The following is a 25,837-nucleotide window of genomic DNA, read 5'->3' as shown; positions in this document are numbered from 1 at the left end:
CGGAGTAGGGAAGCTTTGACCTACGTTTCGAACTATTCGGAGAAAGGTAACCCCTAACCCTTGTTAATTTCGAAACCTCATGCATATAGGACGTTTTGGAGGGTTTAGGTGCTGAATAGGTTGTGGGATGATGTGTCTGTGTGAAGCATGTCTTTGTTGGTAACTGACAGTGGGTTCCGACCCCTTTTGACTGAGCAAACGATCTCCTTTCGGTACAAATTTTTAACTGTATAATCTTGGATGTGTTTTCTGTGTGGTGTGTAATTTTCAGCCCCTTTGGATGTCGTATGATTTTATTATGATTTTTGCAAGTAAACTGCGCAGTTTCGCGAGTTGTATGTTTTTGGGAGATGTTTTCATGTGCAAGTGGCGTGTTTCTGAGTGATAGGTTTTTGTGATGAATGTGGGTGTGTTTGGCCAAGAGATGGCTCGGAGGAATCAGTGTTTGGTTCGAGAGTTTTCGTGTGTGTTGGCCGAGAGTTGTTGGGTTCAGCCTAGGGCAGATTTGTGGAGAGTCTGGAAGGGATGATCCCAGGTGTTTGGGTGTGTTTTGGGATGTAGAATGCGTGGTGTGTTTGTCGTATAGGGTTTGAGAATCGGGGGTCAGAGGAAAAGGGGTGTAAATTAGGCGCCGAGCAGACGGCCGAGGTGGTCGGCCGAGGTGCCGAGCCGGACGGCCGAGACGGTCGGTCGAGGTGCCGAGCCGGACGGCCGAGACGGTCGGCCGAGGTGCCGAACAGGCGGCCGAGACGGTCGGCCGAGGTGCCGAGCCGGACGGCCGAGATGGTCGGCCGAGGTGCCGAGCTGTGCCGAGACAGGTGCCGAGCTGAGCCGAGACAGGTGCCGAGCTGTGCCGAGACAGGTGCCGAGCTGTGCCGAGACAGGTGCCGAGCTGTGCCGAGACAAGTGCCGAGCTGTGCCGAGACAGGTGCCGAGCTGTGCCGAGACAGGCGGCCGAGGTGCCGAGCCAGGCGGCCGAGACGGTCGGCCGAGGTGCCGAGCCAGGCGGCCGAGGTGCCGAGCCAGGCGGCCGAGACGGTCGGCCGAGGTGCCGAGCCAGGCGGCCGAGACGGTCGGCCGAGGTGCCGAGCCAGGCGGCCGAGACACCGAGCCAGGCCGAGACGCCGATCCTTTTTCCGAGCTTTTTCCGAACCTTTCCGAGCCAAGTGAGCCGTTGCACAGTAAGGGTATGCCAGGACTTGGAGTGCTGTGTTCGTGTGTCGTGTGCGCGTTTTGGGTACGTCGTTTGCGTGCGGGGTGTGTTTCGAACGTGTGACTTTGTGTGTTTGTTTTGTAATATGTTGTTAAGTGTATGTACGTGTAACGTGCTAGATGTTAAAGTCGTCCACGTAGGAATCATGCATTGTCGTTTAAAGTCTCGTCTCTTCTGACTCTAATCATGATATTATTTATCTTTCAAAAGGGTGATCTTTTTCGAGGAAAGTGTGGTTGAAGGGAACTGTTTTAAAAGCTAAGCAATCGAGGTGGGCTTTTCTACCCTACTTTTATGTGGGTTATCTTTAAATACGGACTTTGTTCCGGAAATGTTTATGGAGGTGAACTGTTTGTCTTGCCAATTATTTCGTTTTGAAACCTATCTGAAGTGGTTTACCACATATGTTTAATCGAATTCGGGTCTGTTGGGCTGCGAACCCTCAGGCTAGTGTACACGAGACTGGGTGCCATCTGAGAGCAAGTTGGCCGGTCTAGATGACCTGGGGTGTGGCCACGCCCCTTGTCATGGTTTGGATCAGATAGTGTATGATTGAGGGAATAAGGGTGGCAATATCGGAAAATGACTGCGCAGTCGAATTTATGAAATGTATTTTGTGTACTTGGGTTATTTTCATTATACTCAAAACCCCAATGTTACACTGTTATGGCATGACAAACTATGTTTTTGGCGTGTGTCCACTGAGTGCATAAGTACTCAGCCCTGCATGTTGTTTTCTTAATGTGCAGGTTGAGCGACGATGGGGATGACGGATGTTGAGCAGCCAAAGCTGAAATAGTATTTTTATTTGGTCTTTTGGATGGTGTCGTGTCGTCATACATGGCAGCATCTGTCTTTTGGTCTTCCCGCTGCTTGTAATCCGATACAATGTTTTCCTTTAAACTCTGAATACTTTAACTTTTGTAATGTCGTCTTAAGTACAATGTTTAAAAGTGAACTTCCTTTATTAAATGTTTTGGGTCAAATATTCTTGTTACCCCCTTTCTTCCCCGCTTCTTTATCCCCCCCCTAGTCGCGGTCCACCGTACTTCCTATCCTTAGGAAATGCGGGCGTGACAGAGACAGACCTGGTTAACGAAGTCTCGCAATATGAGACGGCATATGACCTATGGGAAGGTCTCGCCGTCACATATGGCAGTGGGGGTGACCCACTCCAGATCTACGACCTACATCGACAAACCAACACAGTCAGACAAGAAGGAACCTCACTCGAAGCTATATGGAATAAATTCCAAGGGCTGTGGATATCAATCGATCGACGAGAGATAAAACCGATGGACAAGCAAACACAACAATTATACCAATTTCTCACCGCATTGGATGACAAATATGATGCAATAAAGAAAGAGATAATCAGGCGCGACCCTTTACCAACGGTACGCGAGGCTTACGGAATTGTTCGTCGTGAATCAAACAACGACGCCATCCTCGGCATTGGGACTGGAGGAGCAGCGAAGGACGGAATAGGCTCCGGTCTCTCGGCAATCGACCGGGGACGCCCCAGCCAGCCGCCTAGCACCGCCAATCGACCATGGAATCGACGGTCAGACGAGGACAGAAGCCGATTAACGTGTTCCCACTGCGGCGGGAAGAAACACACAAAAGAAGGATGCTTTCACCTCATCGGGTTTCCCGATTGGTGGGATGATATGAAGAAGTTAAGGGCGGCGCGAGCGTTGAACAGAAATGGCGGAGGAAGAGCAGCGATCGTAATCGCTGACCGGGCTGCCGACACCGGAACTCCAGTGGGTAGCACCGGAGCAGAGAGGCGAGAGGCGACCGACGGAGGAGCGACGCACGGCGACGAGCTCGCTAGGGCATCGACGGCTAGGGTTTATGAAGGAGGTAGAACATTTTACAATTTATGCTCTAACTTTCCTAAAATAATAAATCAGCCCCAGCAGCTCCCCAAACTCCAAAATGATCCTCCCAACTCTCGATATTCTCAATTTGACCCCGGGAAAACAGCCTCCGTCACAAAACAACCCCACACTTCCGCGAATTACTCAAAAGCACCCACCAGCTTCTGTAACTTTGCAAATACACCCCTAGACACCCTAGAATTGGAAATTAACCCCAATATCCCTTGCCACAAGAAATTCCATGCCCTTGCACACTCATCGATGTCCGAAAATATTCCTAAACATGATGAATGGATATTTGACTGCGGTGCTACTGATACTATGTCTTACGAACTTACTGATTTTACTAATATTTCTGCTCCACATAAGAAGTATGTTCAGACAGCAAATGAGAGTATCATTCCAGTCCAAGGGGCAGGCACAATCAAGATCACTCCAACACTACAGATCTCAAATTGCCTATATGTGTAGTTATTGGCACACAAATTACTCTCAGTTAGTCATGTAACTAGAGAATTAAAATGTAAACTTCTAATGGAGCCAAATTGGTGTGTTTTACAGGATATCAAGACGGGGACGACAGTTGGGCATGGCACTGAACAACAAGGACTGTATTATGTGGACAAGATGGCCCAACCTGGTGTTGCGATGCTGACTCACGGACCAACAGAATCACAGGGTTGGCTTTGGCATTGCCGGTTAGGACATCCCTCCATAGGATACATGCGTATGCTTTTTCCCAATTTAGCCAGTACTCAGTTTTATTTCAAATGTGATACTTGTTTTTTTGCTAAGAGCCATAGACACTCATATAAGCTCAACAACTCTCGTATGGACACTACTTTCTCTTTGATTCATTCTGACGTTTGGGGCCCAGCACCTGTCTTGGGTAGCCTTGGATTTAAGTATTTTTTTGTTATTTATCGATGATTGCAAGCGTTTAACATGGGTATATTTTTTAAAATCGAAGTCTGATGTTTTTGACAAATTTACTTTGTTCTACAATATGGTGCACACTCAGTATAACAAAAAAATCAAAATCCTTAGGTCAGACAACGGGGGGAATTTGTTAACTCACGAATGCAACAATTTTTTGGTGAAAAAGGGTTAGTACATCAAACTACGTGTCCACATACTCCCGAGCAAAATGGGGTCGCTGAGCGAAAAAACAGGAAAATCCTAGAAATGACTAGAGCCCTTCTAATCGACTCACACGTCCCGAAAACCTTTTGGCCAGAAGCTGTAGCTACCTCAGTATACCTACTCAATCGGTTACCCACCCATATCCTAAACTTTAAAACTCCTTTTGATGTCTTCTCTACGCAAAACCAGATCTCACCACAACTTACATTAGACCCCAGAATTTTCGGGTGCTCTGTCTTTGTCCACATACCAAAACATGACCGAACGAAATTCTCCCCATGTTCAGTTAAGTGTGTCTTCGTAGGATATGGGAGGGATCAGAAAGGATATCGGTGCTACGACCCTAAAACAAAGTGCCTGTACGTTACTATGAACTGTGACTTCGTGGAAAACGAATATTTTTATAACCAACTTAGCGGTCAGGGGGAGGAAAATGGTTCTGAACCCGCTAGTGACCCACTAAGTTGGTCCCCAAGCCCAAGTCTAGATGGTCCACCACTTCCTTGCCTGCTGCCATCGCCTAGCCCTGTGACAGAAGATGGTCTAACAGACGATGCGAGCTGCGGTGCTATCGGGCCGTCTTCATCATCCCATGATCAGCCTTGTGAATCCAGTGAACTAGCCTCGCCGTCAGAACCGCCTTCGATTCCTGAGGTTAGTAGCCCTAAGAATAATTCCACGACTGAGCTTAATACTGACCATGTGAGACAGGAAAATGAGACAAGTACGAGTGGCCAAGTGTTTGAGCTACCGCCAAGAAGCACAAGGGGTGTACCGGCAAAAAGATACTCACCTGACTGGAAAGGACGCAAAACAAAGTACTCTATGGCAAACCTCTCGGTTGGACACCTCACTGAGATGGCTCGAGCCTTTGAAGTAGCCTTGTATGAAGAGGATCTTCCACGATCAGCCGAAGAAGCGATGAAGCACCAGCACTGGCGAGAGGCGATGAAAAAGGAGATGGACGCGCTTCTCAGAAATAATACTTGGGAAAAATACAACCTACCGGAAGGGAAGAAACCAGTAGGGTGTCGTTGGGTGTTCACCATCAAACGACGGTCAGATGGATCCATCGAGAGGTACAAGGCACGACTGGTGGCAAAAGGGTACACTCAAACCTATGGGATCGACTATGAGGAGACCTTCTCACCGGTGGCAAAAATGAATACAGTCCGAACCTTGCTTTCAGTGGTTGCCTGCAAGGATTGGAAGTTGCGCCAGTTTGACGTAACAAATGCCTTCCTACATGGAGAATTAAAGAAAGATGAAGAAGTATACATGGAAGTCCCTCCAGGATACTCAACGGAATTCGGAGAAGGACAAGTGTGCAAGTTGAAGAAAACTCTCTACGGACTAAAACAGTCCCCTAGAGTGTGGTTTGAGAGATTCACACAAGCCATGACCAAGTATGGATACTCTCAAAGCCAATCAGACCACACCTTGTTCATAAAAAGAAGAGGTGACCGGATGGCCTGTTTAATCATCTATGTGGATGATATGATCATAATCGGTGATGATGAAGAAGAGATAGAAGACTTAAAGAGAAACTTATTCAAGGAATTTGAGATGAAGGATGTGGGAGCACTCAAATATTTCTTAGGGATTGAAGTACTTCGATCCAAGGAAGGGATATTCCTGCGACAGAGAAAGTATGTGTTGGATCTCCTCGCAGAAACGGGGCCCCTTGACTGTAAATCGACGGACATACCACTTATGGTGAACCATGGCCTTAGATTTGAAGACGGAGCAAAGTTAGCCAATTGAGAAGAATATCAGCGACTGGTCGGTAAGCTAATATATCTCGCCCATACAAGGCCGGACATATCCTATGCCGTAGGAGTCATAAGCCAGTTCATGCACAAACCTCAAGAAAGTCACATGGATGCAGCACTAAGGGTAGTTCGATATTTAAAGGGCACAGCAGATTATGGAGTTCTGCTAAAGAAGAATGATGATCTTGAAGTAGATGGGTACACTGATGCAGACTGGGCGAGCAACCCGATAGACCGAAAGTCTACTGGGGGATACTTTACCTTCGTTGGAGGAAATCTAGTTACGTGGAAGAGCAAAAAACAGAAGGTGGTAGCATTATCGAGTGTTGAGGCTGAGTTCCGAGGAATCAAGAGTGGTCTAACAGAAATTATGTGGTTAAGGGGGTTGCTCACTGAGATTGGTCTTCCTCCCAAAAGAAGAAGCCAGTTATTCTGTGACAATAAGCCAGCTATCAGCATCTCCGAGAATCCGGTTCAGCATGACAGAACGAAGCATGTGGAAGTGGACCGTCACTTTATCAAAGAAAAGATCGAATGAGGGATTATAGAATTCCCATTTGTCAAATCAGAAGACCAACTCGCAGACATCCTCACCAAAGCCGTAAATCCAAAGATATTCAAGGAAGTCTTGAGCAAGTTAAGCATCGGAAATGCCGTTGCTCAACTTGAGGGGGAGTGTCACGAAGACTTACCAAATGAGAAATAAGGTAATAAAATATGCATTTAGTGCATGATTGATACTCAATCAATGTGTAATTGATTCACTATTGCTTAGCCTAGAATTAGAATATTTACTACCTAAAATACAATGTAAATGATCCTACAACTAGGCATTAAACGATTGATATCAATACACAAGAAATTACAATCATCTCTTTATTTTTCAATAGTTCGGGTGTGCACCACCGGGGACCCAACACATACTTTTGTGCATCTTAGCTATGCAAGTTGTGTGTTTGATTTTTAAGGAACTAATGTTTGCTTCGTTGCTGTATATCCGACAGAAAGATAAGTGATTCTGTTACTTGTACTACTTTTTTTATTCTCTACAGTTTATATAATCTGACAGTCATATGCCATTCGAATTTTATGCATATGATTTCATGTGTGCTTGTGGAAATTTCAATTTCAGCATAGAGACTAATCTTGCTAAAATATTGTTTACCAGTTGGTGATCTCAACCATTAGATTTCTGCAACCATGAGTGGTGGTGTGACTTGCTGCCTGCGTTTCCCCGGTCAACTCAGATCTCCGCAAACTTGCTGTCAACTTAATTCCTTTCCCCAGACTGCACTTTTTCATGGTTGGCTTTGCTCCGCTCACAGCAGCAGATGTGGGATTCGAAGAACATGATGTGTGCTGCTGATCCTCGCCATGGTCGTTACCTAACAGCTTCAGCAATGTTCCGTGGGAAGATGAGCACGAAGGAGGTGGACGAGCAGATGCTGAATGTCCAAAACAATAACTCATCTTACTTTGTCGAGTGGATCCCCAATAACGTCAAGTCGACTGTTTGTGACATCCCCCCAACCGGCCTGATTGGTAACTCCACCTCTATTCAGGAGATGTTCCGGAGGGTGAGTGAGCAATTCACGGCCATGTTCAGGAGGAAGGCTTTCTTGCACTGGTACACAGGTGAGGGAATGGACGAGATGGAGAGCAACATGAATGATCTGGTTTCTGAATACCAGCTGTATCAGGATGCAACGGCTGATGAGGAGGGCTACGAATATGAAGACGAAGATGAGTAGCAGGAGGAGGCTTGAGTGTTTGTCTTGTTATTGTGGTTGACCTGCTTTTTTGTTTGTGTTTTAAGGCTGCTTTCTGGGATTAGATTGCTACTATTAGTTAGAGATGCCCACCGGTTCCGGTTCCGGCGGTCAGTGGCGGATCTAGGGGGGGCAAGAGGGGGCGGTCGCCCCCTCCGTGCGACTATTTTTCCCTTATCAGGATGTAAAATTACCATGTTCGCCCCCTCCATTTGCCTCCGGCGTCGCCCCGAACAACAAAAGAAATAGCCATATCCGCACTAAATCAAGCTAATACTATATATTCCGCCCCCTCCGTTTCCGGATCCTGGATCCGCCACTGCCGGCGGTTAACCGGCGAACCGGAACCGTGGCAATTTCCTCGAATCGGAACCGTCGCAATTCGAACTGTGGTCCGGTTCAGGTTTAGGTTCAAGAATTTTTGAACCGTAAACGTCACCGAACCGCCGGTTCGGCACGGTTCGGAACCGCCGGTTTCACGGTTCGGGCGCGGAAACCAATGTGTCAGTCGGGGCAGCTTTTTCATGCGTTGAAACTGGCTGGTTCCGGTGGTTTTTGGACCAGAAACCGGCGGTTAACCAGCAATCCGGTGGCTTTTGGTGGTGGTGCGGAACACGAGGCGACATATCGCAGCTTTTGGCAGCCGGTTTATTGACCGAACCGGCGGTTTTGTCGTTGAAACAGGCGGTTTTCCGCCAAAATCGCCGGTTTTCTAAAAATTCAAAAAAAAATTCGGATTTTGAATTCAAATTCATCCAATTTCCCCCCCTTCATGTTTTTTTTATTTACGTTCCGACGACACTTGTAAATTATATTACATTGTTGTATGTTGTCTACTTGTATATGTATTGTAAACTGTAATGTATCGTTGTCCGTTACAACTCAAATTCAATAAAATTGATATCATTTTCACCTTATTCGTCTTATTTCAATTTAAATTATCCATTGTCTTGTTCCAATATATTGTATAAGTCCAAATTTTAAATTAAAAAAAATAAAAACATAAATCGAACCGCGAAACCGCCGGTTCGAGAAACGGAACCGTGTAAACCGCCGGAAAACCGGCGGTTCCGAACCGGAACTGGAACCGTGAAATAGCCTCACGGTCCGGTTCCGAATTCCACCAAACCGGAACCGGCGGTTTTGCTTTCTTGGCATGTCTTATGCATATGCTTTTCCTTTTCTTAACTAAATTCCATGTTGAATATGAATGAATTGTTAGGCTGCATGCATGAATGCGTTTCTTTTACTTATGCTAAAGAGTACGCATTTGTAGCCTTGCTTTATGAGATTATATAGCTATTAGTTTGCAAGATTGTATCATGAGATTAAATATGCAGTGTGTTTAGTTCATGAGATTCAATCTCACAACTCAATCCCAGATGAATAATTATGGAATAATTAGTCATTGCTAATCCCTATGACGAAAATAATCTCATAATTTAATCCTAAATTATTTCTTTGTATTATTTTATCCTGGAAGTCAAGCACCACATAAGATTCAATCCTAGATTATATCTTTGTAGTATTATTTTATCTTGGAAATCGAATACCACTTAGGAGTGGTATTCATTTTCTAATTTTCCTAAAAGAAAGAAATCAGTGTCTACAGTCATTCAATTTAAATTGTGACAAAATCAACATAAAAGGATATGTTACTTATGTAAGGTATCTTCTAATTAAAAATCTCTAGATATTTTCGTTTAATAAAAATGTATTTTTTAAATATGTAGGGAATATCTTTTCATTAAAGATCTCTAGATTGTAAAAAAGTACAAAAAAATAAGGATAAAATAGGGCCCAACCGGGTTCGAACCGGTGACCTATTGATCTGCAGTCAATTGCTCTACCACTGAGCTATGGACCCCGTTGTTGGGAAATCAACGCACGAAATTATTATTTAGTGTGTTTAAGGATCTAGATTTGAAAATAATTTCGTACAGTACTATGTAACTTTCGAGCTCCATTGTTGCTCTCCATCATTATCATTTTTTACTTTAGTAGAAGTCATTTCTATTTTTAACAAATTTAACCACATACTTTATTTTCTATTGAATCAACATTAAATCTTTAATAAGGAAATTTGATTTTAAAATAATGTACATTTTATTTACAATCGTAAGTCACATATTTTGAATTGCCCTTACGAAACTTTCGCAGCTTGTTGGTTGGCAAGCTCAGTAATCTCTCATAATTTTTCCCAAAATTTTAGTCGATAATATTAACACGTAAATTGAGAGTGTTCGAAAAGTGCATATTCGAAGTTGTATCATGACTTGTACGCTACGCATGAATTGATAACGGAATGGTAAAACTATACACCCTCGTCCACATAATAATGTCTTATCTTATTATTTTGGGATGCACGCGATTTAAAATCTCATCTATTATTTTTAATTTTTAATTAAACGGATCACATATTTCATGAAATCATTATACTCATATTCTATTATTAAAATTATTATATAAAACTATGATTTATATTTTACTAATTTTGTTACTTACACTTTTCTTAAAATTCGTACTATTGTATAAAAATAAATTATTATACTCATATTCATGCTCTCTAACTGGGTCGGGTCTAAAGTTGCTTCAATCTGTTACCGAGATTCCTCAATTTATCAATTGATCATCTTAGTGATCTCCTATAATCGACCCTCCAAATATTTTCTTGCTAATATGAACACGTGCCAAGTGAGTGCACGTTTTTAAGTACACAACACTTATATAGACTATGTATGGCATTTGATACTCATAAAATAGTAAACACTTGATTGCCATAAAAAACTTAATGTAATAACATAAATAAGAGTACAATTATGTAATACTAATATAAACAAATGTAAGGTACACATATTCATAAATCTATGTTAATATGAGCCAATGTTATTAAGGGGATAAACCGGAGTGAGATGAGGGTAAAACAAACCCCAACGCTGCTCCACACCCCAGAAACTGAATTAAAAATAATCGGGGATGGATAAAATTATAAATACAAACTGTACATCTTAAAATTTAGTAGTCCATGAGATATGATTGGAATTGAATTAAAATTTATCGAAATTGATAAAATTATTGAGAATTATTAAAACAAATTATTGGAGCAAATGGAGTAGCTGGTAAGTCATTATCGAGGAAGAAGGATTGGGTTTGGTTTGGTTTGGCTTGGCTTGCTAGTTTCGTTAGGTGATTCCTTTTTTATCTTGTGTTTGGTTGGAGCATTTTGGGTATGCTAATCATATCACCATTCACCAATAATTTATTGGATCTGGATAGTTGTTTAAAATCAGTCTATGTATTTTACTCGTATTTAATTCAAAATTAATATCTACATACTTAATCATATCACATATACTCTTTCAAACATTCAACAAATTTCAATCTTACTTTCAAATTTGGATTCTTGATTTTCGGTTTTTCATTGGAAATATTAACATTAATAGTATGGATAACTATAAATGGGTCTGTTGAAAAAGAAAAATATTATTAATACTCAATTCATTCACAAAAAATAGTTTATCTTTCCATTTTAGTTTCTCTCAAGTATATCTTATTAAAAATTATTTTTTTTCTTTCTCTCCTCTTTTACATACTTTATTCTATCTAATACTTCACCAATTTTATATTAAAATTCGTATTATCTACAATTAAATATGAGACTATAACAATATAACTTTATAGCAAATCTCGTTATAAATATCCAATTGGGGGATGAATGGTAGTGGATCTCATAATTTGAATTTGTTCAAGCTGCATCCTTCAAGAATGAAAATTTCTCTTTAAAGAGTATATCTATATGCTTCTTCTTTGTATAAACAAATCCCTGCAAAAACATGTAGGTAAATTAACACCTCGTTCAAATTAACTCAGATTTTTTTTCGAAACATAATCTAAGAAAGTGGTGTTTAGTGAGTTACTGAATAAAATATAATAAATTAGATATGTAAAAGGAGAATAAAATAAAAATCAAAATGTTTAATTTTTGCAAAAGAGAAAATAACTCGTTTTATTCGAGACGTTCTGAAAAGGAATACGACTCAAGCTGTAAATGAATACCATCCATTCAAGCTAATCGAGAGCCGCTTCTTTTCGGCACACGATTGAAGAAAGTGGTGTTAAGTCCATCAAATGGAGAGAAAATAAAGTTAAATAAGTAAAGAGAGATTAAAATGGTTGATTTTTTCCAAAAGGAAAAATGAATTATTTTGTTCGGGACATCTAAAAAAGGGATACGACTAAACTAACTTGGGAGAAAGTGAGTACTCCTACCAATAATGATTCTACAAAGTAGAAACATGCATACCTGACTCTACATATCATCAGTTGATCTGATTATGGCAAGTGTTATCACAAGGATATTCACAGTCTATCTGCTTGCTTATCCTTCTGCTGAAGTACCAATCTCCGACGGCTTCTGAGATGGTCTGTTAATACCGACGTCAGGTGTTAACGGACCTTGTTTTCTGACAGATATTTAGAAATTTAGTAAGAAGATAAAAATTGACGAACCTTATTGTCTACTCTTGGAGAGTCTGGTGCTAACCAAGTGTCTTGTGATTCACTTTGGCAATGAGCAAAACAAGAGTTTATGAACATCCCTCCACTTGTTGAGTTCGTGTAAAAAGGCTGCAGCGTTTCGAGCATGTATCTCCTGAATCCTGAGAGAATGTATAAATGGATAGATATAGAATTATGTTAGTATCCGTTTGGTATCATGGAATTGATGGTTTGGATTTGGAATTGAAGATTCCAGTTCCATTGTTTGGTATATTAACCACTCTACTTCTGGGCCATTTCGGATGGCATGGAGGGAGGCATATGTACCTTGTAAAGTAGCTATCTGGACTTCATTACAAGCTTTAGGACTAAGTTTGCAGTGATACCAGTGACCGTTCGGATCAGCAGCTGTCGGCACCAAGATATGATGAAACTATCAAGACAGAGATGTAAAGTTCAACTACCATGACAAAGAGAAGAACGTCAATCAAGAGAATGAAGATGTTCTTACTTGATACACATCATATGCTGTGTTCAAGATGAAATAGGGCGTCTTGATATATGGCAGTACATATTGTGGGAAGAAACACTGCAACAAAAGGTATTAATGATAAATCCTCTGATAATTCATCTACTTAGCTTATGCGAAAGGAGAGACGGAAAGAGTATCAATCATACTAGTTCGGGATAACCATTACTCCTGCAGTTCTTATCCAGGTTCTTTTCGACACCCTGTGGAATTGGAATGCGGAAATATAAATACTAAATGATTTGAATTTTGTTCTTTTTCTAATTGCTAACAGTTAATATCAGAACACAAAGTCACAAAACCTGCAGAGAGACTACGCCGTTGTAGAAGTATCTCATGCTGTGATTCATAGCAACGTCTCGTCTGCAAGATTTAACAGCACAATACTTAGAATCAGATCATAAGGGGTCGAACAAATGCAAATAATCAAGAGCTTACGCATCAAGAAAGAGGCCGGCATCGCTTAGACATTTTACGCTTGCATCTTCTGGCAAATATGTAGTCAAGTCATCACAATGCAGAAAGGTGGCCAAGCCCCCGGCAGAACAACCAGATAACAGAGCCTGCCATAATGTATAGAGGAGTTATGTCTTGAAAACAGAACAAGAAGAATGAAATTTATGTTGAAGAACCTTTTTTGCTTGGCCTAAGCCTTTTGGGAGAAGATCAAGAATGATTGCTTGCCAGATTCTTTGCCCTCTGAAATAAAGCAATGATGTCTGTGGCTCATTCAAAGTAATGAAAATTTCAAGATTAAACATGATTAAGAGGGAGGCGTTATTGCACAGAACAGAATATTTAAGAAAAGACAGAATGGCATTTTGCTTACTCCATTATCAAATACAGCATCCCCGCCAAATGAGGCACCATCGCAGTATCTTAGCTTTACACGGTTCCAATTGTAAAAATCTGTAAGTTGTAAGAAGCTTTCAGAAATAGTACTAAAAACTCATTGATGATAAAAAAAATAATATCTTGAGCTTGTCTTAAACTGTATAATAACATCAGTATGATACAATACAAGGCAAGAAAGATACCTATTCAGTGAGATTCCAAATACACATGAAATAATTAGGAAGAAATGTTGCCACATTCAATAATAAGTATATAATCAAATTGTTGTCCATGGAAATTCTGGAAGCAAAGAATTGAGATAAGTTAGGCAGCATGTGATACCAGGGTTTAAGGAGGCGTTGTTGCTCAAAATGCCGGAGAAAACCTCAACCTTAATTAGACAAAGCGTGAATGAGAAATCATTATCGATCATCTTTGAAATACAAAAAAAAAATAACTCAACCTTAGACATGAGACGAGTGGATCCTCGGTGAGTAGTGGCTCGGTCGAGGCAGGATGTGAGGTCGTTGCACCACCCACCACCCTGTATTATCATTTATCACATGCATGCGTTATTGTCGTGTTCAATCCTCAATTTCCCCTTCTAATTTCTTGCTACTGTTCTATCTTTATCTTTTAATGCTGCTTTACTATGCTGTAAAAATATTATTCTACTTTAACAATTTATTAGTAATAAACTATACTAAGTAGTATTATTATTATTATTATCAATCCTACTTTAACAATTGTGAGAAAATAATTAAAATATAAAAGTAGAAAAAGGAGAAAGGTTATCTCATGCAGATATACAAAAAAGAAATTCGTGATTAACCATTTAATAACTTAATTCGAAAATGCTACCCATCCAATAAGGGGCTGTTACGTCAAATCAAAACACAAATGGAACCGTCAAATTTGACTCCATCTATTAATATTATAGTAAAAGGGCAGAAATGGAATTAAAGAAATTAGGATGCATGTTGTTTTATCATTTTTGAGGATGGCAATAAAACATGATACTACAAAAAAGGATACAACAGTTTGTTATATATTCCATTGAAAATGTACCATATAGTGTAGTGTAGATGAAAAGTAAAAGAGAAGAGAGAAAAAAACAATAACAATTAATAGAAGAAAACAGGAAAATGGAGCAGACGAGACGATCAGTATCTGACATGGCAGAGCAATACAGCAAGCATGTATGCTTTTTAGTTTTTCCCCTTTCTTCCCCAGAAAATTACCTCAAATTGCAAAAGCCAGTTGCTCGCCCCGGCTCCAAATCCTCCGTCCAAATGATACGCCGGCAAACTTCCGTCCAAGCAATCTACACGATTTTTTTCCAAATCAATACATATATTAATAAATTGTTTTTAGTTTGTAGTAATTGCGAGATCGGATTAATCACGATCGCCGGATTGATGTTACTTAAACTTACATGCGCCGATCGACGAAGCGTTCTGGACGAGAGTCATCTTCACGCGCCGCTGCTCCTGTGAGCTGATCCACCGCGGCGCGCACGTTAGCACCAGCAGAGGCAACACAAAGCGTAACGCATTCATCTTCCTGAGCTGTTATCTTCTGAAACGCTTCATATATATAGACTGAAATTGTATGTATCTGTGTGCGTGAGAGAGAGAGAGAGAGAGGCGTTGTGTAGAGGCTTTGGTCCTACCTGCTTTAGAAGAAGGTGCAAGTGGAAGGAACAAAGTAAGCAATGATGGAAACGTAATGTGAATCTCTTTAGATTTATGGATGAGTTTGAGAGAGACAGAGAGAGTATATTTGGTAGCTACGGAACTTGTTGATAGATAACATAACACAAAACCGAGCTGGTTCCGGTTTTATGGTTCAGAACCGGCAGCCTCATTTTATCAATTACATTTTGTGATTATCATCTAACATGCTAGACTAAATTGTAATCAACATTTCAAACCATAGAAATTCTATGAAATGGTCGAGGAGATAAGAAGGAATTAGATAAGGATAACGACAATCACGAATTAAGAGAAAGTACTGGGCATAGTTGGTAGTATTTACATGTGTTGAAGGGTGGAATTGCAAAAACAGTAATAAGAGTATGATTATAGCCAAATGATGTTGACTAGGAAATTAATATTGAAAATGAGTCCATAACAAAATGATGGTTATGTGAAATGCAAGTGATTTAGAGTGTGGGGATTTTAATTTGAGACTTTTGTTGCTGTTACCTAATCTCTATAATACACTCATGATGAAATTATTTATTTATTTATTTTTACTGTTACATACTGGAAAATTAAGTAGAGAATTGACAAGACTGTAATGATGGATGGAGTTGTGGTCTTTATTAAAATTATATGTACACACTTTTGTCCAAAATTTCTACTAGAACAGGTCACTTTCGTTATTTGTTTGAGCATATATAGTATAGTTGCTAGAGTTATTAAGATTATATACAACTAAGATATCAAAATCTCGTGAACTATTACGATACCACAAGTCACAAGTCGCAACTCAAGTCCGAGTCATACATGTACTATTTACGTAAGTGCCACATGGCGCTCCCATAGTGGCTGAGTCCATGTGGCCACTCCCCCGGGCCTTGGGCCTAGCCCAATATTGTCTAAGGTTGGCCCTCCTAAATTGGTTGAATCCACAATCAGAGCCTGTGCCTCAAGCCCAGCCAATATTGTCAACGATTATTTATAAATTGAATACTATTAGTAGTATTATTTTTAAGAAGATTCCACGTAACGGTCAACTTCTAATCTTTTTTATAGATGCATTATAGGCTTAACAACCAATTTTCCATATTTACCTGTCTAAATAATTGAATTTCAAAATTTTCTCAATCTCGCCCTAGTAAAGAAGATCTGCCTGAAAAGAGAAGTGAAATAACAATAACTACGCTTGGCCACAGATTGAAAAAAGTTACTCCACTACAACAGAGGCATTCTTAATGGTACAGAGAGTGTACAAGGATGTTGTTGTATTTCCTACATTGTGATATGATGAATTATGATCTAAAGGGCATAAAATTGTGAATACACATGATCGCGAATTTTATAATACTCCTCCGACAAGGGACCTTCGAGTATGATGTGCTGGATATTACCGCCGCCCTACGACAAATCGTCCCCACTTTCAGAAATTGGAGTTCAAGTCAGGCAACCAAGCCTTGAGTTCAAGTCAGAAGATACCAACCTTTTGGCTCGAGTCTCCAACTTTTCGAAGGGTCACATGCTCACCACAACGCAATGCTCCACCGGCAAACTCCACCTGGATATCAGAAGTTACATCTCAGATAGGGAATGAAAATACAGGTTTCTGATCCTGGATTTAGTATAATATGCGAGTAGTGATTCTCAGCATGGGACCAAACTATCTCTATTACTTACAAACTCCATCAACGCATCGCAGGCAGTGGAAAATGCACAAGTAAGAAGATAATGCATGTGAAAATGATGGAAGTGCATTTGCATATGAGGAAAGAGAGAAGATTGCAGTACCTGAATCCCTTGGCTAGCAAGAAATTGCTTGAAATCTGCCATCTTGATGTCCCCTACCAAGACCGTCTTATGCGGTGGTGGAGGGGTGGAAAGAGGAAGCAAAGACAATGTGCCATTTTCTGCCTTCCCTACTTCAGCATCAACCCATGCTACTTCGAAATCTCCAAGCTACGGCAAGAAACTCACATATCAGAAGCATGTAGGGAGAATACTACCAATTGTCTGATAGACTCACAAGAGGAATACTAGGCCACTAGCTCAAACATGAGTAGGCGAACAAAATATGGGATTAACAAAGTATATTCGGTGGTAAACATCCCCAAAATTAGGACAGCATGACAGGTATTCATATTCAAAGATAAATATTGATACAGTTAAAATATATACTATGATTACCTTCTTAAACAGGACATTGCTCATCAATTTCTCAGAAAGTTGAACCTGTTACACAAGTTAAATAACAACGGCTTCCAGATTACAAAGCTGAGGGTTGGAAAGTTGATTTAGTAAAAACTTGTGAGGTTTGCTTCATGAATGAACTTACTTTATAAGCACACAAATCTGAAGTGACATCAACAGATTCTTCAATTTGAGGAGCAAATACATGTGGACACACATTTTTCAAACAATGTTCCTTTAAATGCTCAGTGGCTTCGGCAGACCCATGCACCAGGACCTTCAAGGCGGCAAAACAAAGATGCAGTAAATAGCCTATAAACATTAGAGCCCAGTAAAGTATAATATTTAGTACGAGAGTCATGAGTTTTATGTAAAAATAAGTTGATAAATGGATTGGAAAGAGATAGATCATACTCCCTCCGTCCCTAAAAAATAGACAAATTTGTAAATGGCACGGATTTTAATGTGCAATTGGTAAAGTAAGAGGGGTGGGAAAAAGTAAGAGATAGAGGGGGAAAAGGTAGTGGAAGGAGTGTTGGTGGATTGTAGGGTCCACATTCAAAATTATGTGTGATTATTATTTGTTGAAAACTTTCCATTTTTACACAGTCTAATTTTGGGTGACGGCACAAAATGTTAAAACTAGTCTATTTTTTTGGGACGGAGGGAGTATATCCCAACTGGCTTCCTAAATAGTCTAGAACTAGTAATGCTTGTTACTTCCAGAATCTCTTGAGCATCGCAAACATCATTTCAAGCTCCTTGGAAAAGTAAGGTCTATTTGATGTAACTTGGAGCTGCTTCTCTTATAATTTAAAGCAGCCAAATGAATCTCACATGCCTTAGCTTATCATTGTGGTGCATGAATACTTCCCAAAAGAAATCAATAGCGGCAAGAAGCTGGAATTTGCACACTATACTGACACCACAGGTGGTAAGTAACCAGTGAACCATATGATTTGTACGTAGAAAGTTGAGATAAAACTAATTACTTCCATGAATGTGGGATCATGGGATGTTAGATTTAATAACATATTTAATAGATGTCACTGGTATAAAAGGATGCTTACAAGCTTCAATGGAGATACATGGCTAAGAATCTTTTTTATTGAACCGCCATCTGAACGGCCTTCAAAGTCCATGTAGACCAATGAGCACTTGACATAAACCTGCATCGGTAGTCAGCATTCAATCAACATTAAAGGAGAAGAGATGCAATGTGCAGCAAAAGGATGCTGAAAATCCCTGTACTAAGACTCGTCAGTAACATAGGACAATTCACTGACTGGTTGTTCCACAAGGCATCAACCACAGAGACGGTGAAAATGAACCAATGAAGGTAGCTTGGACATACAGTTTGCTCAGAAGATACTACTTTTGATGGTGTTGCATCCAGAAACAGACTGGCAGATGCTTCATCAAGCTTCCCATTGAATTCTCCAACCTAGAAAATTAATATTGTGAGGCAGATAATTTTCTCATCCAAATTTCCAAGGAATGCAATTTTAACTAGTACACATATAAAATGTGAAGAGACTAACTTCTAATAATATCATGATTTTGTTCTCAGTTCTTCTGATTGTTATCCAATTAGTGGGAATTTACTTTTTTCATTCCATTTTCTTGTAATGCTGTTTCCATTTTTTGGATAATGCTACCTAATTTTTTACTGAAATAGAGAAATTAAACGCCAATCACATACACAAATTTTACATTTTCTTCATATCACTTCATTTTTTGTGCATATTCACATGTTCCTTACATTGAACAATAGAGGTTGTCCATCTTTAACAGAGTTGACTAGGGAATTCCCACCAGAACTCCAAATTCAAAAAATTAATAATGATCTATCATCAAAGACTCAACCAACCGAAAAGGAAGAACGAGTCCTAACATGTATCACTGAAAAAAATACTACACAATTAAAAAAACAAACAAATAGTTCAAAATTTCAAATGAAAAATGTTGGCTAAAGCTGGGAAAAGCCGTTATGTTTTATATATCATCAACACCGTCTTACTTTATTAAACCCAATAACTAGGGCTATTGATTACCAGATTCACCTCACATCTCCATCTCCTAAATCAATACTTTCACATTGTCTAGCTTTATCTTTCCTTACACTTTGCTTATACAAATCATACGGTGGAAAAGGTGTCGCAAAAGAAATTGAGATAAGAAAGCAGAATGCAAGCATAATATACACAATTTACCTGCATAGATGCCTGGTCCATGTCTTCATCGTTGCGTGTATAATCATCTGGATTAATAACCTCACCAAAATCATCCCATTCGAATGTGTTCTCATAGAAGGGGAACATGGGGCCAGCACTAGATGGGGGTGAAACAAATCCGTCTATAAATACATCTTTGAATGCTCCATGTTGTAAAGCAGCACCTGTGAAGATGTATGGAATAACTTTTTCAGTAAAAATTTAAGCCTTATGAGTATATTTTCTTGTGTGTTTAGGCCTATAAACTTTAGAAGCAAGCACAAGAATTAAGACCCGTTATCTTACAAATTGTGGGGAAAAATGAGGAAACCAAAATTGTGAATTTTGATTTTTGCATCTGTTTTTACAGGCTATTCAAATTAGTCAAGTTCAAGATAAACTAATATGCTCTGTTCTTTGGTTGAGGCATAATTAGTTAGAGTGAAAAAGAGCTTAAGAGTACCATTTGAAGAGGGTTGTTTGATTTTAGCATCAATAATCATCGGGTCACCCACAGCTTGTTCTGCTCCAAGAGTAGCTCTTGATTCCTCTTCCTTGATGAGAGTAGCTTTTAGAGCTTCTTCTTTTCTTTTTCGGTTTTGCTCTTCTTCATAGGCAGCAAGCTCCTCTCCAACCAAGGGGATTCTCTTTGACATAGTCACTTTAACAGCTTTTGGAGGAGGATCTGACTGAAGCACTCTTGCAAGTGTGCCAAACTACAGAGTGAAGAAACATTAGCCTAGATTAGTTGCAGAGAAATACTGTCATCATTCTTTGTATTTTCCAAATTCCTCTTAAATAGCACACACAAAAACAATATTAGCAGTATATCATTTTAAATTTGAAGGGGAAGGTACTCTTTTGGAACAGATGGATACAAGAATACCAGTAGGAATGAAACAAGAGAGGTATTACTTAAAAATCAATATTCAAGAGTAATTTTGTAATTTCTCCACAAAAGTAAAGTTTTAAAGAATCTATCAGGTCAAAAGGTAGTAGAGAGGATAAAAATAGCTAAATAAATGAGAATACAAAAACTATTGAACTTCAACAAGTCCGCAGAATTAGTCATCCGTTTTATTTTAACATATAAATTTCAAATTAGTTATCCCAAGGTGCAGAGCAAACCTGGCCTCTCTCAGTAAAAAGTACAAGGTTCTTTGAGTCAGCAGCCCAGTCAACAAAAATATCATGAGAAAATCCCACCTCTAAACTTGCCATGGATGCTAAGACTATCTGATCAGAATGTAAAAAGTAATTCGTGAATAAGAAAATCTTCCAAAATATGATTTTATAAACTCTTCAGTCATCTTAACCTTTGGGCCATCAGGAACTTTTTCGAGCTCGCTCTTGCTGATTAGAAGTGTTACATGCCTGCAAGTTTCAGATAACATCTTTAATGAAAAGCTATCATGAGATCTGAGGTACTTTTTGATTCAACATGAAAAGTTACAACAGACAAATTAAAGGCAATAATGAGCAACCTCACATAGAATAACACAACAATAACATAGCATTGATAAATCAATCAACTTCCTTACTTCCTTAGAATTTTTTGTGGCAAAAAATCTACTTCAGAAGCTAACCAATTCACAAGCCCAATACATCAGTCCAATTAAATCAGGATATTAACAATACGGAGAAGTCCAAGTGAGCTAGTGGGTAATTTCACTATAAAATCCATTAGATTGGAAAATTAGCTCTTCAGTTAGACATGTATTATTCCAACATAAAGTCCTCGACAAAATTGTAAAAGTTTTCTAAGAAAGAACTAAAAGCCAAAGAAAAACATCTTACTTCAAAAGAAATGCATTATCTCGTGAGTCTTCAAAGGACTTGGCTATTTTATCACTCATCCACTCAAGAAAACTCTTTGCATAATCAATTGTGCTCGATGAAACATATGTCAGGAAGAAGATGGGATACGTAAAGTGATGGTGCTCCCAGTACTGCAGGTTTATTCAAAAGATAACATTAGAAATGGATAATTTTCTAACAAAAGAGCATTGTCATAAGGTTGACTCGCCTGTTCCAGTATCAAAAGCAGCTCAAGCACTCTACCGGCAGTATCAACAGGTACTAATATATTACCATCTGCTCTCAATGTCTTCAGTATGGCATCTAAAAAAGAATGATATAAATTGTTTGTCCAGAAAAACATGCCCTTGTAATATTTATATAGGTATATGATAGCAAAACAAAACAGAATCTTTTAGAAGCAATCCTATCTTTTTACAATCAAGAACAAAAGTAAAAGATGACTAAAAAGATTTCAAGAAAAAGAATAACTAAAAGAACAGGATGTTAATCCGCTTAATATTTATATAAAGCAAATGAGTGTGAATGGTTTTCAGATTGTAAAACTGGACAATGAAATTTACAATTGTAGCAATAGTCAGGATGGTAATCATTACCTAACAACTGCTGGTCTTTTTGACGTCTTGGGGGCTGATTACTCAACAGAGCATTGTATGCATCTGTTATCAAAACAGCAGGGCGCACAAAAGACTCTAAAACAGTTCCATTCAAAAGCCTGAATGAAACAAGAGCAAGGATTAGTAAGAAACAAGGCCATAAAAGAAAGCACTCTATGGTTAAAACAATTTATGCAATCACAAGACAACTTTTCTTTACGATGATTGAAATCGACAGCATATATAACATCCTCTCCATCCTTCGTGATCTTCCAAAATGTGCCCCCTAAAAGGTGACCAGCTGCAAGGGGTGCAATAACAATGCCTTCTCCTTTTCCTAGATACGTATAGAATGGAAACTTATAAGATGCATTACAAAGAATTAGTTTAGTATATTAGTACAATACTGATCCCTTCTCATATCCACATGATTCACCTGCAATGAACAACTAAGATAATCTTGACTATGACAGAACTCCTTGCGAAAATTGATATACAGACTTAATACAATTTTTTGTGGAAACCAGGAATTGGGAGTAGTGGAACAGCTAAGATTCAAACTAAACATGCTCAGCACACACGTATTAAGAAGAACGTAGAACAACTTACCAGACATATAATAATTCTGGGAGTATGTCAATCTAATGATGTTTTGGAATGCAGAATCTATATCATCCAGGGTGAACAAATCAAACTCGGATACTTGCTGCAAGAAACATATACTATTAGATACAGAACATCAATAAAAAGAAGGACCACACTCATTACCAAGAAGAAGAAATGTAAAGAAAACACAGAAACAACATTTGGTAAAATTTCTAATAAAATGGTTTACAAGATAATCATAGTCTATAGAGTCTACATCCATTTCCACATAAACTTCATACCATATAATGGGAACTGCACCAAATACATTATACAGATGACATGTTACAAACAATCTGTATTGTTTTTTTACAAACTGCAATAACAAAAGTACAGACAGAAAGAACGTTTACATAAGAGGAATAGAGGATAAGATACTACTTCAGCACCTGCAACAGTAGCATGGGTCAGTTATAGAGCTCTTAATTCAGATTTATTACATTTCCTCAACAGTAGCATGTTAACATCATTCTTTTCCTTTCCTGTCTGTTGTTCTTTACAGCAGAAAGGTAAAATACTAAGCTCATCAAATAAAGTCTGAATTTGCTTGATATTGAAAGACCTTCAAATTTTGCATTCACTTTATGCTATACACTGAAATTGTTCAAAAATCAAGAAAAGGAGCAGCACAACGAGAGACAATTTTACCATCAATAGTGCCATGTCGTATTAATTTGGACAAAATCTGGTACCAAAGTATTTTTATCCTGAACATCAATCTAATTACAGTAATATACAACAGATCTGGATAAGTTTGAGGCATGGCAATTAGTCATTCTGAGACCAAGTGAAGCAAATCACAAATCGAGCATGTGCATGTAAGATTGACGAATCTACGCTGTTTTAGAATCCCACATTCCCACTACTCTAGAGTGATTTACTTCAGAAGAAACGGGGACCACCAAATCACTTACACAACTCTGAATTGACAGTCAAAGCAACTAAACAGAATCAACATTAAGATCAAAGGCACTCAACAAAAGCAAATTCCCAAGATCAAATTTCACCTTTCGAGACAAATAGTGATCGTACATGGTCAGGAGGCCCAATCTGTAGACAGGTTCAGTTGCAAAAACTGGTGCAGAAATTCCAAATTGCTTCATTGCATATGGTAACGCACCAAGATGAAGTGTGTCAGGGTGTGATAGTAACACAGCATCCACAGATGAAGCAACCCTGATAAACATCACAAGCTATCTCAGCTTACAGAACAGAAGCGGCCACAATAACTACTCATTAAAAGGCTCTTACACTAAATGATTATACTGTTTTCTGATACAATGAAAGGCCCAAAGTTGATCAATTGTGTCGTATTCTGAACTACATTGAATCATCCACTTAAACCCTAACCTAAATCCTTTTCTACTTGAGCAATGGAATAACAAAACTGTAATAAACATATATCTTGCGATGACAAACAAAATATAGTTAAATTGAAGACCTGGATAGGGGTTCGAGAAGAGAGGTGTCGAACTGGTCGTTCCAACCGCAGTCGACGAGGAAATTGAAGCCGTCGATTGAGACTAGATACGACAGGGGATTCTCGTTGTACACTCCACACAGCGGCTTCACCTGCACTGACGTCCCCATCTCAATGTGCTTCTACCGCCTCAGATTTCCGGCGCTTCGCCGTCGGAGCTCCGGTGCTTTAAGGATTTTACGCGGGAAATGCAGCCCTCAGAGAGATTTAGGGCTTTGTTTTCACGAGTGAACTATAGCTAGTTTGAGAAGTGAGCCTAAGAGCATCTCCAATGGCGGACGTCGGGTCGGACATCCGCGACGTCCGCCATTGTAACGAAGGCACTCGGATACGGATATCCCGTATGGACGTCGCATGTCCTCGGACGTCCGGGCGACGGGCGGGCGGACGTCAGTCATTGTGGCATGGGTCGGACGTCCGGGTCGGACGTCCGGTATTTATTGTGATTAAATAATTGTGATTTTTTTAATTGCGAGAAGTCCTAGTGGGAAGGGCGGATTATACAGGGAAAGTCCTAGTGACGTGGTAGTGGAATGGGAAGTCCTAGTGACGTGGCAGGAGGTGTTTTTGAGAAGTCCGAGTGGGACATCCGTGCATTGGAAATGCTCTAACATCACCAGATTCGGACTATTCTACATAACTAACTAATTGATATTAATTCAAGTAGTACAGTAAAATAGATTTAAAATTAAGTGACTCTTGAAAATTTGTAATTATTGAATAAATATTAGTAGAAAAAAATTAAAGATTAGTAACAAATTTAGTGAAAAATTTCTCAGATTATTCGTAATTTGAATTTAGGCGGATAACTCAATTATTATGATAGTGAATTAGTGATGCTAATATTCAAATTAATTTTAATTAAACTTAATCATTTCAATTGAGTTTAAAAAGTAAGTATTACTACATTATAAAGCTTCAATCCAAAATTTCTCAAGTCTAAAATCTATGAATATTTATCTACACAATAATCTACTAATAGGGATTTGACCATGAGGTTAATGGATTTATAGCCTTGCAAATCAGCGTGGGCAAAATAGACAATCTGCACAACAAAGGTGAGCTTCGAACACATAAGAGCATGTCTAGTTTTTGAATTCTCTATGCTTTATGTTACTTGTTGTCTTGTTATAAGCTATAAAATATTTGAACTTAATGAGTATTTTCATAAATTATCTTATACTAAGATATTTCAGGAGCAGAGAAACTTCTATATATCCTCCACAACAATATATATGTGGTCTTTCAAGTTTGAAAGAAGATGGTAAGCCTGCAAATTTAATCCGCGGGTTTCGGGTATACCCGATCCCGACCCAATACCCAACGGGTTTTGGGTACCCGAAACCCGAAATTATGGGTTCGGTACGGGTTTGGGTAGTTAATGTTATAATTTTTCGGATTTAGGGTACCCGACTAATACCCGATAAAATCCGATTAATTATGTATTTGTGATAAAAAAAATTTATATAGTATAGATTGCTTTGACATTTTATTTTTCTATTATCTCGACTTTAATACTTATTTACATTCGTGTTATGTTCATGTTGCATTATTTATG

General features: G+C 39.1%; 2 protein-coding genes, 1 non-coding gene and 1 pseudogene across 3 annotated transcripts; 1 reads left to right on the top strand and 3 right to left on the bottom strand.

Annotated features, from left to right (window-relative positions):
- The first annotated feature begins 6,117 nt into the window (after window positions 1-6,117).
- On the top strand, window positions 6,118-7,762 carry LOC121809228 (annotated as a pseudogene).
- Window positions 7,763-9,575: 1,813 nt separating this feature from the next.
- On the bottom strand, window positions 9,576-9,647 carry TRNAC-GCA. The gene has a single exon. It is a non-coding gene; the product is annotated as a tRNA-Cys (tRNA).
- A 1,787-nt stretch (window positions 9,648-11,434) lies between these two features.
- LOC121806671 (pectin acetylesterase 9-like) lies at window positions 11,435-15,532 on the bottom strand. Its single transcript, XM_042206790.1, has 14 exons — window positions 15,076-15,532; window positions 14,882-14,964; window positions 14,104-14,184; window positions 13,983-14,031; window positions 13,636-13,715; window positions 13,439-13,525; window positions 13,245-13,369; window positions 13,109-13,169; window positions 12,956-13,009; window positions 12,789-12,866; window positions 12,605-12,710; window positions 12,290-12,438; window positions 12,084-12,204; window positions 11,435-11,603 (listed from the first exon to the last, which is right to left on the bottom strand). The coding sequence occupies exons 1-13, from the start codon at window positions 15,197-15,199 to the stop codon at window positions 12,100-12,102; spliced, it is 1,182 nt and encodes a 393-aa protein (XP_042062724.1). The 5' UTR covers window positions 15,200-15,532; the 3' UTR covers window positions 11,435-11,603; window positions 12,084-12,099.
- A 1,008-nt stretch (window positions 15,533-16,540) lies between these two features.
- On the bottom strand, window positions 16,541-24,523 carry LOC121806732 (cleavage and polyadenylation specificity factor subunit 2-like). Its single transcript, XM_042206862.1, has 18 exons — window positions 24,241-24,523; window positions 23,807-23,975; window positions 22,764-22,860; window positions 22,365-22,491; window positions 22,155-22,273; window positions 21,767-21,861; window positions 21,538-21,689; window positions 21,057-21,114; window positions 20,869-20,976; window positions 20,204-20,456; window positions 19,741-19,925; window positions 18,882-18,971; window positions 18,598-18,696; window positions 17,673-17,804; window positions 17,525-17,569; window positions 17,129-17,296; window positions 16,824-16,898; window positions 16,541-16,741 (listed from the first exon to the last, which is right to left on the bottom strand). Exons 1-18 carry the CDS (start codon window positions 24,387-24,389, stop codon window positions 16,643-16,645), a joined length of 2,220 nt encoding a protein of 739 aa, XP_042062796.1. The 5' UTR covers window positions 24,390-24,523; the 3' UTR covers window positions 16,541-16,642.
- Window positions 24,524-25,837: the final 1,314 nt, after the last annotated feature.

Source organism: Salvia splendens, chromosome 6 (assembly GCF_004379255.2).
Source record: "Salvia splendens isolate huo1 chromosome 6, SspV2, whole genome shotgun sequence".
Taxonomy (NCBI): Eukaryota; Viridiplantae; Streptophyta; class Magnoliopsida; order Lamiales; family Lamiaceae; genus Salvia; species Salvia splendens.
The sequence above is the reverse complement of the archived record's forward strand: the minus strand, read 5'-3'. Positions and strand labels throughout refer to the sequence as shown.

Coding starts and splice junctions, on each gene's coding strand:
- LOC121806671 (XM_042206790.1), bottom strand. CDS start 15,199: ATGAATGCGTTACGCTTTGTGTTGCCTCTGCTGGTGCTAACGTGCGCG. Junction 13,526..13,635: donor ATGCTGTATTTGATAATGGA/GTAAGCAAAATG, acceptor AATGAGCCACAG/ACATCATTGCTTTATTTCAG. Junction 12,711..12,788: donor CAGCATATGATGTGTATCAA/GTAAGAACATCT, acceptor CTGTCTTGATAG/TTTCATCATATCTTGGTGCC.
- LOC121806732 (XM_042206862.1), bottom strand. CDS start 24,389: ATGGGGACGTCAGTGCAGGTGAAGCCGCTGTGTGGAGTGTACAACGAG. Junction 23,976..24,240: donor CTTCTCGAACCCCTATCCAG/GTCTTCAATTTA, acceptor GATGTTTATCAG/GGTTGCTTCATCTGTGGATG. Junction 22,274..22,364: donor TTCAATCATCGTAAAGAAAA/GTTGTCTTGTGA, acceptor TGTTTCATTCAG/GCTTTTGAATGGAACTGTTT.